The sequence below is a fragment of the Miniopterus schreibersii genome, assembly GCF_964146895.1.
Source record: "Miniopterus schreibersii genome assembly, chromosome: 21".
NCBI lineage: Eukaryota > Metazoa > Chordata > Mammalia > Chiroptera > Miniopteridae > Miniopterus > Miniopterus schreibersii.
Genome location: NC_138123.1, coordinates 2,469,561 through 2,481,883, shown reverse-complemented (window position 1 = coordinate 2,481,883; position 12,323 = coordinate 2,469,561). Strand labels below are relative to the sequence as shown.

Here is a 12,323-nt window from a genome sequence, read left to right as displayed (position 1 = left end):
AGTGCCAACACTCTTTCCTAGTTTTAGCCTCACTTCAAATATGAGGCATTCAGGAGACATTATCCCTACTTAGACTTAAGATTGATTTTTTTAAAAATATAGCAACTAGTTATATCTTTAGTTATCTGTGGCCTTGGCAGACACTATCACATGTCCCACTTAGTCTCCATGTTAGAACCAAACAAAGAACTACTCTGAACAGTCTTTTCACAAAATATAGGCACTACAGGGTACTTACTGTCACATCTAGCTGTTTAAAATGTTAAATTTCACAAAATGCATTTTAGAGATTCTCAGGCTACGCTGTGTTCTGAATCTGCATGTTGAGAATTTGTTCTGTTTTTAGGACTCTTGCTAGCATGACATTTAAGCTCTAGATTTTTGACAAGATTATGGTTGTCACTGTGGGAGCTTCATGACACCGCACATGAAGAACCAGCTGTGTTATCTTGGATCAAGGTTTCAGCTTGTCCTTAGTTTTTCTGAATCAGGGCCTGGGGTAGGGGTGGATAGATAAAGGAGCTGTAGCTTGAATTGTAGTAAGAGAAAAAACTTCTTGAGGAGACTAATAAATATGTAATTTTAATTTTTTTTCAAGTTTTTAATTGTGAAAGTTACTTCTTTAAGCAGAATAAAACTAGTCAGTTAAAAATTTAATGTAGGGTCATTTGTTTTATTTGAAATGATAATATAGACATAGATATATGTGTGTTCTGTTATCCTGTGATATTGAGAGATTTATGGTTAATACCAAATCTGCTTAACTCTGACATGAAATTTATTTATTTTGGGGGAAATAAAGTCCTTATATAACTCAATAATCAGAGTAAAATTAACATATATAATGTGAAGTACTTTGAAAATATTGATGGAAAGTGTTAGACATACATATATGAATGAAAGTACACCTAGTCACAACCACTAGGGGGAGCAAAGTAGCTGGGAATTTGAACAAATTTCTAAAGTGTAATATTATAGCGCAGACGCCAGGTTTTGATAATTTCTGTTACCTAAAATTATGTAGTACTTTTAGAGGTTATGGTAGGAAATTAATCATTTTGTGAGATATAAATTGTGGGGTTTTTTTTTTTAAGTTTGGGGTTTTAAAAACAATTTAGTTTGCTATTTATTAGAGTTCATTTACATGAATTTTAATCTTACATTACTATAATGAAGACCAAGGCTATTCATTTTACCAGTAAAACATACTTCTGCAGTGAGCTAACAGAAAATAACAGAGCTGAGTATTCTGATTTAGAAACTCACTTTCCCCCTCCTTGTACTGTAAGTAGTTGGCCAGTCTGTTCAGACTGAGAAATCTTTCTGAGTTTTTATTTTAAAATGAAATATTTGATAAATAGTAAGGATTTTTCTCCATTCCATTAAGCTAGCAGATAGAAGGGGTATAGGTATAAATTTGAAAGAGACAAAATTGGCCTTTAAAATTTATTAGATAATCTATTTTAAATATTCCAAAGTTAGAGTAAACATATCAGTTTTCTGTTGCTATAATAATGCTTGGAATCTGATTGAAGAATCATTGAGATCTTTTAAAGTGTGAATTTGATAGTTTAAGAAGTAATAAATATAAAGCCAGATATTTGAATGAATGTTTGAGTAAAGGACTGAAGAAGGGAGTGAAGATAGAGAAATTGTGTTTTTATGAGTATAATACACCTGAAGTGGTATCTCTGAAGTATTTCATTGTTGCAGAAACCAGCAAATTATTATACATTGTAACCCAGCATAAGTGCATGGTTTATGGTTCTCTGTGGTTTTGTAGCAGTGGGTGATGGAGGTGCATCTGAATGTAAATTCATGGGGTTTGTGTTTGTAAATACCGAGCTGCTCAAGCTTGGAGTCACCCCTCTCTTTGTTATCCTCCCACTGATAAAAGTCGTGTGTCTAGCCTTAGATGTTCTTTATTAGGTTTCTCGAGTTACAATTTTTCTGTTAAAAATAAAGTAAAATTGCACCCTTTTATTACATAGTAAAATTATTCTCGAGTTACTGCCTGTTGTATTTTATTTCTGACAGAGTGGAAACGAGACGAGAAGGTTAAATGGTTTGGCACAGTAAATGGCTTTGCATTTTTAGGTTTCCAGCATAGAAATAGCTTTGATTTATCTCCTATGTGATTTTTATGATAATACTTTCAAGTTATTAATGTACACACACACAGTTTTTATCTTTTGTCTTTTAAAAGTGTTGATGTCTTTAGTCTGTTGAAACAGTCCTAGATTTGAGTAGAGCTTGAGTAGAAAATTCTACACTGTTGAGATATCTAGCTTATAAGAATGTTTAATTGATGACTTAAACATTGAGAGAGAAAGGCACTAAGAGAGACTAGAGATTTTTACAACCATATTTTTTTAATACCATCTGACTTCATTCTTAAGTGGAATAAAAATTCATGGTATGAATGAGAGTCGATGTTGAGATGTAATAATAACAGGGCCCGATAAAACTTGTTTAATCTTAGTTTTAGAGTGGCGTGCTTACATATGTCTTAAAATGTTTGCCTTTTACGATTATGCAATAATAGGTTATTGAGTTTTGCTGCGAAAGTGAGCAAGAATTAAGATCTTTGATGGATCTTTAAAAATTTTAGAAATACCTTTTAGCTCCTGAATCATGAACTGTTACTGTAACTGTGGTGGTTGCTTTTAGATTTATTCCTGCCCTGCAAATGGGCCATGGCATAGCCTGGAAGCACAGTGGCTGGATTTATATTTAATTTTTCACCTTGTAGTGCTGTTTATGGATATTTTTATATCAAAGTGTTTTCATACTATGTTTTGGAATTTCACTTTAAAAATGACCACCGAGAACAACCTTACATTTGATCATTTAGAATCAGTCTGTTACTTAAAATCCAAGCCCACTGTTTTAGATGGGGAATTTGCAGCCACCATTGGTGTTTCTTTGTTTCAAAGTTGTTTTCACGGGCACTGGGACATGCAAATCTGCTGTGGAGCTCTGCTAAGCACACACTCAGTCCTCACGGCTTGGTGACACTTCACATTGCTGACGCCCTCGGGTCATTATCTCCATCTGGGCAGATGGGTTTTGGAGGGAAGACTTTGTTACCACAAGCTGCTATTTATTAAGATTTTGTTTTAAAAGGACTTTGAAGAAAGCTCTTGATGTTTAGCCCGTCTCTGATACTATTTAGTGTAACCTCACTGCATTGTCTGCCGATAGCCATTTTTGAGGGAGCCCTGGAGTTCAGTAGATGAGGACCCGTCTGACCTAATTTGGCAGAGGGTTGCCGTGTTTTCTCAGAGGGCTACAGATTTTTTTTTAAGTTTTAATTTCTCATAGAACCCTTTAATAAAGCACATCCTGTTACTATTTGCCTTTCCTCCCCTGTACGCCTATAATCCAGAATGACTCCAAGCTGCATATTCCCTGGAATAAAGCAGTGGCAGCTTGTCTTCCAAACAATGACACATTGTAAAACCGTATATTCAGAAGCCCATTCAGGTGCCTCCAGGGCTGCACAGTTCAGGTAGCAGACATTTAAGAGACTATCACACAGACATGGACATACCTGCCTCGTCAGGCCGTTTCTATGTGGAGGGTTATGCCCACTGAACACACTTTTGACTCCATCCCTTCAGCAAAAAGGTGCCATCGACCATGCGCACATCCCCCAGTGGTCTGCCTCTTGCAACTGCTTTTCTCGGAATCCAAGGTCCTACCTGTCTCCTGCCTTCCAGGCACCCTCCTCCTTCATATGGATGCTTGTCTTCTGAGGCTTTCCCTTTCTTTCATTTTCTCGGTTTCTGAACAAAAGGGCTGTAGTCGTCTGCTCTGTTGGGGGCAGGCTGACTTTCCCGGCGCTGATGCGTCGAAGCTCTACAGCTGCTGTCTGCCGGGCCGGACAATGCAGGGCTGTCTTCCCTGCTCAGTATCCATGTTTCCAGTGGCGACGCGGAGCTGCAGTGGGAAGCTGCCTCAGCAGAGCAGAGCGCTTGCCTCGTGCAGGGAGGACGGGCCGAGGCTCCTTCGTGGTTGCCTGGCAGCTGCAGGGAGGATTATGAGCCGTTTTGCTGGGGCTCAGCCTGTGGTATGAGACCCACGCTTCCTCAGCTGCCGCCCGGGCAGCGGCAGCTTCGGTGGGGGCTTGACAGATGTCCTCTCTGACGGAGCAGGATTCAGCGTCACTGCCTGGCTCAGCCCCACGTGACTGTTTGCATTAATTTGGACTGAAAACCTAAGGTAGGGGAAGCTCAGGGCTTCTGCTTCTGTGTGCTAGGTGTTCAGTCCAGTGTAGTGACGAGTGAGTAATGTGAAAATGGGGTGCTTACGAAATGGGTGGTTATAGTTTTATTTTTTATCTTATTTCCTTTTTCCTTTTTTTAACTTTATGCTTAAGCACAGGCTTTCTGAATGTTTTCAGTGTTAGATGTTGATTTTGATGGTTTTTTTTACATGGTTTTACAGGGCATAAGAGTGTAAGCTTTTATGTGTAACTGGATCTAATTTAACCCCTTCAGTGCACTCCTTCCCCGGAAGTTTTTTTCCTCAAGTTGCCTTGCTTTTACTAATACCTGGTTAGACTCATGGGCCATTTCCTTTTATCTGGAACTCAGCCCCCCTCCTCAATCTTCTGGGGGTTATATAAATCAGCTGCCCTGGGTTACTTTACTGACACGGGGGGATACAGCTCACCTATTTTTTTTTTTTTTTAATGTGGCTTCTAATGTTCTTGAAGGAAGCAAGACTTTACTTTCAATCACTTTTTAATGTGAGCATTTATTTTTTATTTTCCCCTCTAAAATTACCTGTATGACAGCATTCAACAAAATGACGTGGTAGACACGGCACACTTCTGTAGGGTCTTCTCAGTGGGGGGTTAGCTTTTTCTAATCATACTTACTTGTCCTGGTCTTTCAGGATGCGGTAGTGACTGGCTCTCAAGTAGATTTTTTAGTAAGCACTAGATATTCAAATAGTTCTTTGTATGTTAAGTCTCCTGGGCACCTTCTCTTTTTTCTGCAGAGTATTGAGCATTGTGGTTTTTGTTTTTTAATAGCTTGAATTGTCAGTTTTTCTCAGACTTTAGGGGCATTAACTCCCAGAAATTTAGTTTTGGAGCTTAAGCTATGTTTGTGGTCATATATACCCTTGATCCCACCTGTCATCCCACAGTGATGTCTGTTATTTCAAATATAAATTTACATTCCCTGTACTTTTTTTATTGTCACATGTCAGTTTATGAGGAAATTGAGGTGCTAGAGATTAATTTTAGTCACTTTATTACTTTTCAGTATCAAAGAAGAATCTAAAGTCCACAAGCAATTTAGTTACACAATTACTTTCCCATATTTTGTTCAGAAACATAAAATTCAGATACAAGAAGTGTTCAAATGAATCTGAAAGCCGCTCTTATTAAATTTTATTTCTAAGGGTGGTGATTGAGGATCAGAAAGTACAGTGACATGGAGGAAGGACAACAATAGGGCATGTGAAAGAGTCATGTTTTGTTAGATTTTATTTTATTTTTTAAATCCTCACCCAAGGATGTATTTCTATTGGGTTTTTTTTAGAGAGAGAGGAAGGGAGAAGGGGGAGAGAGAGAAACATCAATGTGAGAGACAAACACTGATTGGTTTGATCATTGATCACACCCACAACCTGGACATGTGCCCTGATGGAACCCAAACAGAGCCTTTTGGTGCTTGGAATGATGCCCAACCAACCGAATCACACTGGCCAGGGCTAAACCCGTGGGGTTTTTTTTGCATTTAGCTCTTCTGTCCACCACACTACATGCTCACACTGCTTGGTTAATTTGGGTAGCAGAGCCATGCTCCAGGGCCTACTTAGAATTACTTTCCCCATACCAGTGTCTGTGGGGAAAGCCTCGGGGTGGGATGGATGTGGGGTGGAGCAGATCAATGGGGATGAAAAGGGAACATCTGTAATATTTTCAACAGTAAAGATAAAGAAACTTAAAAAAAAAAGACCCCAAAGAGCTTCCTAGCCTCTTCTGCCATTTTTGGACACAAGGAGATGGTCATCTATGAACTAGGAAGGAGCTCTATCAGATGCTAAACTTTCTGGTGCCTTGATCTTGGACTTTGCAGCCTTTAGAACTGTGAGAAATACATTTCTGTTGTTTATATATATAAAAAAAGAATAACTCACTTTACAGAAGTAGAAGTTGATTTCAGTAGATCATTTGTATCTGTGTAAGGAATCCCTTACACAGGCTTTGTGTAGCCAGCAGCAGTGACCTACTGAATGTTAACCCAAAGTCAGAGTGGATGCTACCTGAGATGTTATATAAATGGCTTTTTTGCTCATAATAGTTTCATTGTAATACCCATTTGAGGATGAGGAACCGTGTTTAGAATTATAAAATAATTATCCCAAATAATAGTTAAGCAGTGATGAGGAAAACTCTGGCTAGGGGTTAAGACGAGGTTATGTCAGTCCTTAAGCTCCATTCTCAACCTTCATGCCATGCTGCATGGCACTGCTGGAGAGACGGTGGGCCAGCATGCCCAGAAACATTCATAGGTGTACCATTCATCTGTTCAGCAAACACATTTATCAACTACCATGTCAGCATTTGCAGGAGGCACAACTTACTACATTAGGGATACAAAGATGGCTTAGCCACATTCCCTGGCCCGCCTCCAGGAAGGGTAAAACAGGTTTTTTTGCCAGTTTTTTGATTGGACTCTTTTTTGATGTCCCACTGGGATTATTTTGGATCTTGATTATTAAGTCAGCTCCAGAGGTTACCTGCTGGCTAGTTAGGAACCTTCAGTATTGTCCAGAGCCCCTAAATGCCCAGCAGGTGGTCGATCAACTGTGCTTGCTATGGGGCAAGTGTTTATACAGCAGAGAGACTCCTGAAAACTAATAAAAGGGGCCCATGTGCGTGATCAGAATTTACTTTCCTCTTTGGGCACACCTGCCTTCTGTTGTCTAAGTTTAAGTTACTCACGCTGGTACAGAAAACAGAGCAGGCTCGAGATAAAGGTTCCTTTAGTGACTTTTTCTAGCAACCTTCATGTTTCTAGCCAAGAAAATCTGTAAAAATCCTGTGACAGGCAAGCTTGTCAAACGTTTCCTTTTAGTCTAGTTCCCTTTAACATCTGAATTCTATGCTTAAACTTTCTCAGTAAATGTGACAAGTTTTTTGTGAGACTCAGCAAACTGGCAGCTATTTTGTTAAGTTTTATAGTTATGTATAACTGTCTTGTAATTTTTACCTGCATATGTCTACTTTTTAATCTATAACTTGTCCCCTATGGGAAAATGGGACGTCATTTCTACAGCGTAATAGCCAGAGCTGTCCCAGTTGGTTTTAGGATTTTCTGGGGCCTGTCTAGAATAGCCCTCAAGGAGTCAGATTTAAAGACGGGGCATGCAGTGCCTCTGTCACCCTTAACACTAAAACAGCCAGCTATTTTACTAGCAGAAATGAGTTTATTCTGGAATGGCAGAAGAATTGCAGTTTGGGACATGAAAACTATGACAAACCATAGGCACATCCAGAGAACAAGGAGAGGAACTTTACAGGGAAAAGGGGAAGTTGGGAGAGGGTGCTTTCAATGCAAGTCCATTGAAGGAAAGTGGGAGTCCAGGGTGGTGGCAGATAGCTGTGGGTGGCCGTGTGTGAGCCCTCCGCCCCAGGGCCTTCTGACTTCAGTTTTAAGTGAGGTTTCCTTTATTCATGTTCACGCCTTCTAGCTCTCAGTTTCTCCTGGATACAGAATAGTTCATAGTTTTTGAGTGGTCATTACATGATGAATCAGGTATAGATCTGATAGTAAATGCAGGACCAGTGGATACTCATGTGTGGACAAAAGGCCTTCATAATTTAAACAAACTAAAACATAATGGGGATACAGCATCCATTTCATAAAGTTTTGTAGGGATTACTACAGTGTATGTGGAGGGTGGGAGGGAGGAGTGTATCTCACTTTGCTCTGAACTTGGCTGTTTGATCACCCATGTTACCTGTGGGAATGATGCTCATGGTAAAGGAACCACCAGCTCAGAAACCTGTGGGCATTGTGATTGTCAAACTCACTGTGGTTTATGTGCAGGTGCTAGTATCTGATCACTTTACTAGTCTCCTGGTGTAATCAGGTCTGAGATGCACAGATTGAAATACATGTTATCATACATTTTTAAAAATTTCTTTAAGGAAAATGTTTTGATGAAAAATTTAGTGTGAATGTGATTGAAACTAATGCACTTAAAGATAGACAACTTTTTAAGTGCCTTAAATATTTCGGAGTCATCTCCTCCTGAGTAAATAATTGGTAAAATTCAACACTTAGCACATTGTCTTGTATATATCACATGCTTAGTAATTAGTTGAGATTTTTTATTCAGTTCTTAATATATTTTCAATCACTCTTAAATACAACAAATACCATCCTTATAAATGGGATTATTTTATTTTCCCTGAATATTTTAGAGGCATTTAATGTGATGTGTTTGTGGTTTTTAATGCAAAGTAATGTTGTTTACATCTTTCTAATGTGAGGTTATGTATTATTCATTTTGCGACTGTTTAAGGGAAAAAAGATAGACTTGATTTAAAAAATGATAATGACATTTCTGAGATGTTAAAATTGTCAGCAATTACTCAAATCATTGAGTATTTGAGAAATACTACATGCTCATAATAACTACTGTATGGTAACAATTTTAAATTCATTTCCCACTTAAGATTTCTATTTCCATTTCATGACCAGTAGCATAAAACATAAGGAAAGGTGCTTTTTAAAAACAAAAAACAAAAAAAACACAAACTAAACCCTTAGGATCAATTATAACATGTTCATTGGGGTGACTGAGTTAGAGACAAAAAAGATAAATTTATTTGCAGTAATTAAATGAAAGTGTTTATTATGTGAAGAGACTTCGCCATCATATATCCATATGTCATTTCTCATTCTTTAAAGGAGGGTGCATCGGCCCGCAAGACTCAGACTCCTGCGGCACAGCCAGTGCCAAGACCAGGTGAAGACATAAACCTTTCTATTTTTCCTAAATGATCACAAGAGTGAAATTTTTTTTATATTTATAATGCTCTGAAGGAATTGAAATTTTACTTAAAATACTTCTGAAGTAATATCATAAGAACGTTTACTTAACAATGGGTATAGCTGAAGAACTAAAGAAAATTTTTAAGAAAAAGATTTTAAAATTTTAGAAAAATGTTTTAAAAAGTCGTGTATATGTAGTATCCCCTCACCAATTCCTTGTTAGAACTCCCTGATGGGGCATGCGGATGTGATTTTTTTCTCCCCTACTAAAAGCATAAAGCCATAATTTTAATAGACTGGTATGCAGCTTTGAGGCTTAGAATTTCAGATGTCTGTGTTATTTAAAAAACAAGGTTCTATAATCATTTTTTATTAAATGTGTCAAGCAAAGGCAGGGGCTGTAACTAACGGGGTGCACGGTTTCCAGTGGATTAAGAAGCACAGGCCTGCGACTAGTCGTAATCCTTTTTCAGCCAGACGACTGCTCTCGCCCATATCACTCCCCCTCCCACTTTTTCTGGTGCACACACACGTACGCACACACACTCCAGTTCTCTAGCTCTAGTTCCTAACCTCACTGCTTAGATCTTCCGAAATGGGGAAGTCGCGTACGGCTCTAGTTGACCTGCTCACTGCTCATGTGAGGTTGAGAGTTAGCCCTCTGTGTATGTCAATGGGTTTCTTACGCTGTTTAGTCCCCCACTGCATAACCTAGGCGTGGGTGGGAGTGCCCCATTCCATAGCTTTAAATTGATTACGTACAGCGTCAGTCTGTGACTTAGTCTCTGGTCCCCTACAAGATGCACCTGGAGGTGGAGCGCACGGTGCTCACAGCATCCAGGATCACCGCCGTCTTGCAGCAGCTCATCGCACTGCCTTATTCAGCTGACCCTGGATTGGGAACTAAAAAACAAACCCTCATCCTTGACCACTCATACTTTAAGTAGCTCCAGTGCAGACTGTGGTTAATGGCCTTGGCCAAGCTAGTCATCTATAATTACACACAACTTCTAGGCTTTACTTGCCTTTCAAGCTTGAAAATAATGTGATTTTTATAACATTCAAAAGTTTGTTTTTTATTTTTCTCTTACAGTTTCTCAAGCAAGACCTCCCCCTAATCAGAAGAAAGGTGAGATTGTGCATATGACTCTAAACTTATTTAAAGAGTAAGCATGAATAAGCTGGATTGCAGAATCAGCGGATACTGAGCCTGTGCACTTACATGAGTGCTTGTGCCTGGCATCTGTCAGGTTACTCAGTGTATAGGTCATGTCGATTATTAAGTAGTTTGAATATCACTGCTGACAAAGTGTTAAATTTATAAGCTCTTGATTGGGAAAGTAATTATTTTAATTCCTTTTAATAACATATTTGCCACCTTTAAAATTTTATCTTTGCAGGATCCCGAACCCCAATCATCATCATCCCAGCAGCCACCACCTCTCTGATCACCATGCTGAACGCGAAGGACCTTCTGCAGGACCTGAAGTAAGGCCTTTGGTCAGCCTTCTTTTATGGGACTGGAGGTGCTGTTGCAAAATAGTAGTCACCATTCTCTCTTTCTCACTTGGAGGAAACAATTTCCACTTCTGCTTCACAGAAAGCCTGAGATACAATTTTCAAAATAAAGTATATGCTTTTATATCTGGATCCTTACATTCACTGTTAGGATAATGATAATATTTTGTAATTTGAATGGTATGACATTTAAAATGCTTGTTAAATATTTTTAGTGGCAAATAGGAAAATAGATTCACTCAGTAACATAATTAAGATCTATAGGAGGAGTGTGAGCGGGTACTCTCCCTTTCTCAGTGAGGGAGCGATGGCAGTTCTTACAGAAAAAAGGGAGGTCCTACTGTTCTAAATAACTTCTCATTAAAAGTGAGATGCAAAATAAGCTGCGGTACTTGCTGATTTTAGGTTTTACCAACTGCAGAGTTGAATGTTATGTGCCTGTGACTTAAATAGCCGTACAAAAGTCTCTGTAAGCTGGCTCATAGAATTATATCCATTTATTAAGTATTTTTTCTTCAGTACCTTTAAATGAAATTTTCAACAAACTTTTCCCCCATGAACAGTATGGAAAGAAGGAGTTTTTTAAATTGAATTTATTGGGGCGACATTGGTTAATAAAATTACAGGTTTCAAGGGTACAGAAGGAATTTTTATGTTTTGCATTTTTATATTTTATTAGGCTTTGTAGTGAAGTTCGCTGTTCTGACCGTGTTGTGGATTACTCAGGCAATCCCCCTGGTAACCTACAGTTCCTCACGTAATCTACAGTAGGGTGGATCAGAAACAGAATCATTTTTGTCTACCTCTTGAAATAGATTGATAATATAAGACTGTCAGATGCGTGTAAAAATGGTTTTCAGTAATTGCTTTTTAAAATGTTTTTATTTGAGTATTTATGTATCTGTTTTTCACCGTCTAATCAGCACACAGGAGTAGGTTGTTCATTGTTCATAGTCTGTGAAATACGAGAGGCTTGCAGGCTCAGTTTCTTATAGTCTGGCACCCAATCTTTCCAGCTGTGTTGTGAATTCTTATTTGTATCTCCATTATTTAAAACAGTTTTTGCCTAATGGTATTGAGTAAATGTTTAGGAAAAAGAAAAGGGGGGGGCACGCTGAGAAAATTAGAGAATGGTAGACTGAATTTGTGTGTCGTGTGTTCCAGCCATGAATTTATTGTGTTTATCTCTAGTTTTAAGTCCCTGTTGTAATATATGGCAGTCACACCTGCACCTGTGACTTGATTTTAGTTCCCAGGAAGTGTCACTATACTTGGTGTTGGATTTTTTACACTTACTGTATTTGGATCTTTATGGTCTTTCCTAGCCCTTGGGTTTTTATGATTTATGAATTTGGTATTTACAGTTCTCATAATTTTTAGTGATTGACAACTGAATTCTTTTATAAATGTGTCTGAATGGTTACAGAAAATCCACAGTAAGTTTTTGAAATGTTATTAAAGCAATTCTGTCTTTAATTTTTCATTCTCTGAACCTTTGTGGTTTTCCTCTGAATATATTACAGATCTAATACTTAGGTATTATTTTCTAATAGAAGGTAGCAATAGTGTAAAAACCACAGAGTGCATTTAGCATCTTTCTCTTTCCCCACACTGCCGAGAAGCAGCAGTTGAGCAGATCGCATTCTTGGGACCGACCCTGCCTAGTTCTTCTGAATTTGAAACACTCCATTGTTCAACACCTCATTGCAACTGACATGTCCCCTACAGTTTGAGTCAGTGGGAGGCTCTGCTGTGTAATTAATGCATAATTGGAGCCTCCTC

At 38.5% G+C, this 12,323-nt stretch overlaps 1 protein-coding gene across 1 annotated transcript in view; it reads left to right on the top strand.

Annotated features, from left to right (window-relative positions):
* Positions 1 to 12,323, top strand: part of CDC73 (cell division cycle 73) — a 45,940-nt gene that overhangs the window by 23,394 nt on the left and 10,223 nt on the right. Inside the window, exons 11-13 of the mRNA XM_081123927.1 lie at positions 8,940 to 8,997; positions 10,117 to 10,152; positions 10,424 to 10,511. Coding sequence (XP_080980053.1) covers positions 8,940 to 8,997; positions 10,117 to 10,152; positions 10,424 to 10,511 — 182 coding nt within the window. The remainder of the gene's footprint in view (positions 1 to 8,939; positions 8,998 to 10,116; positions 10,153 to 10,423; positions 10,512 to 12,323) is intronic.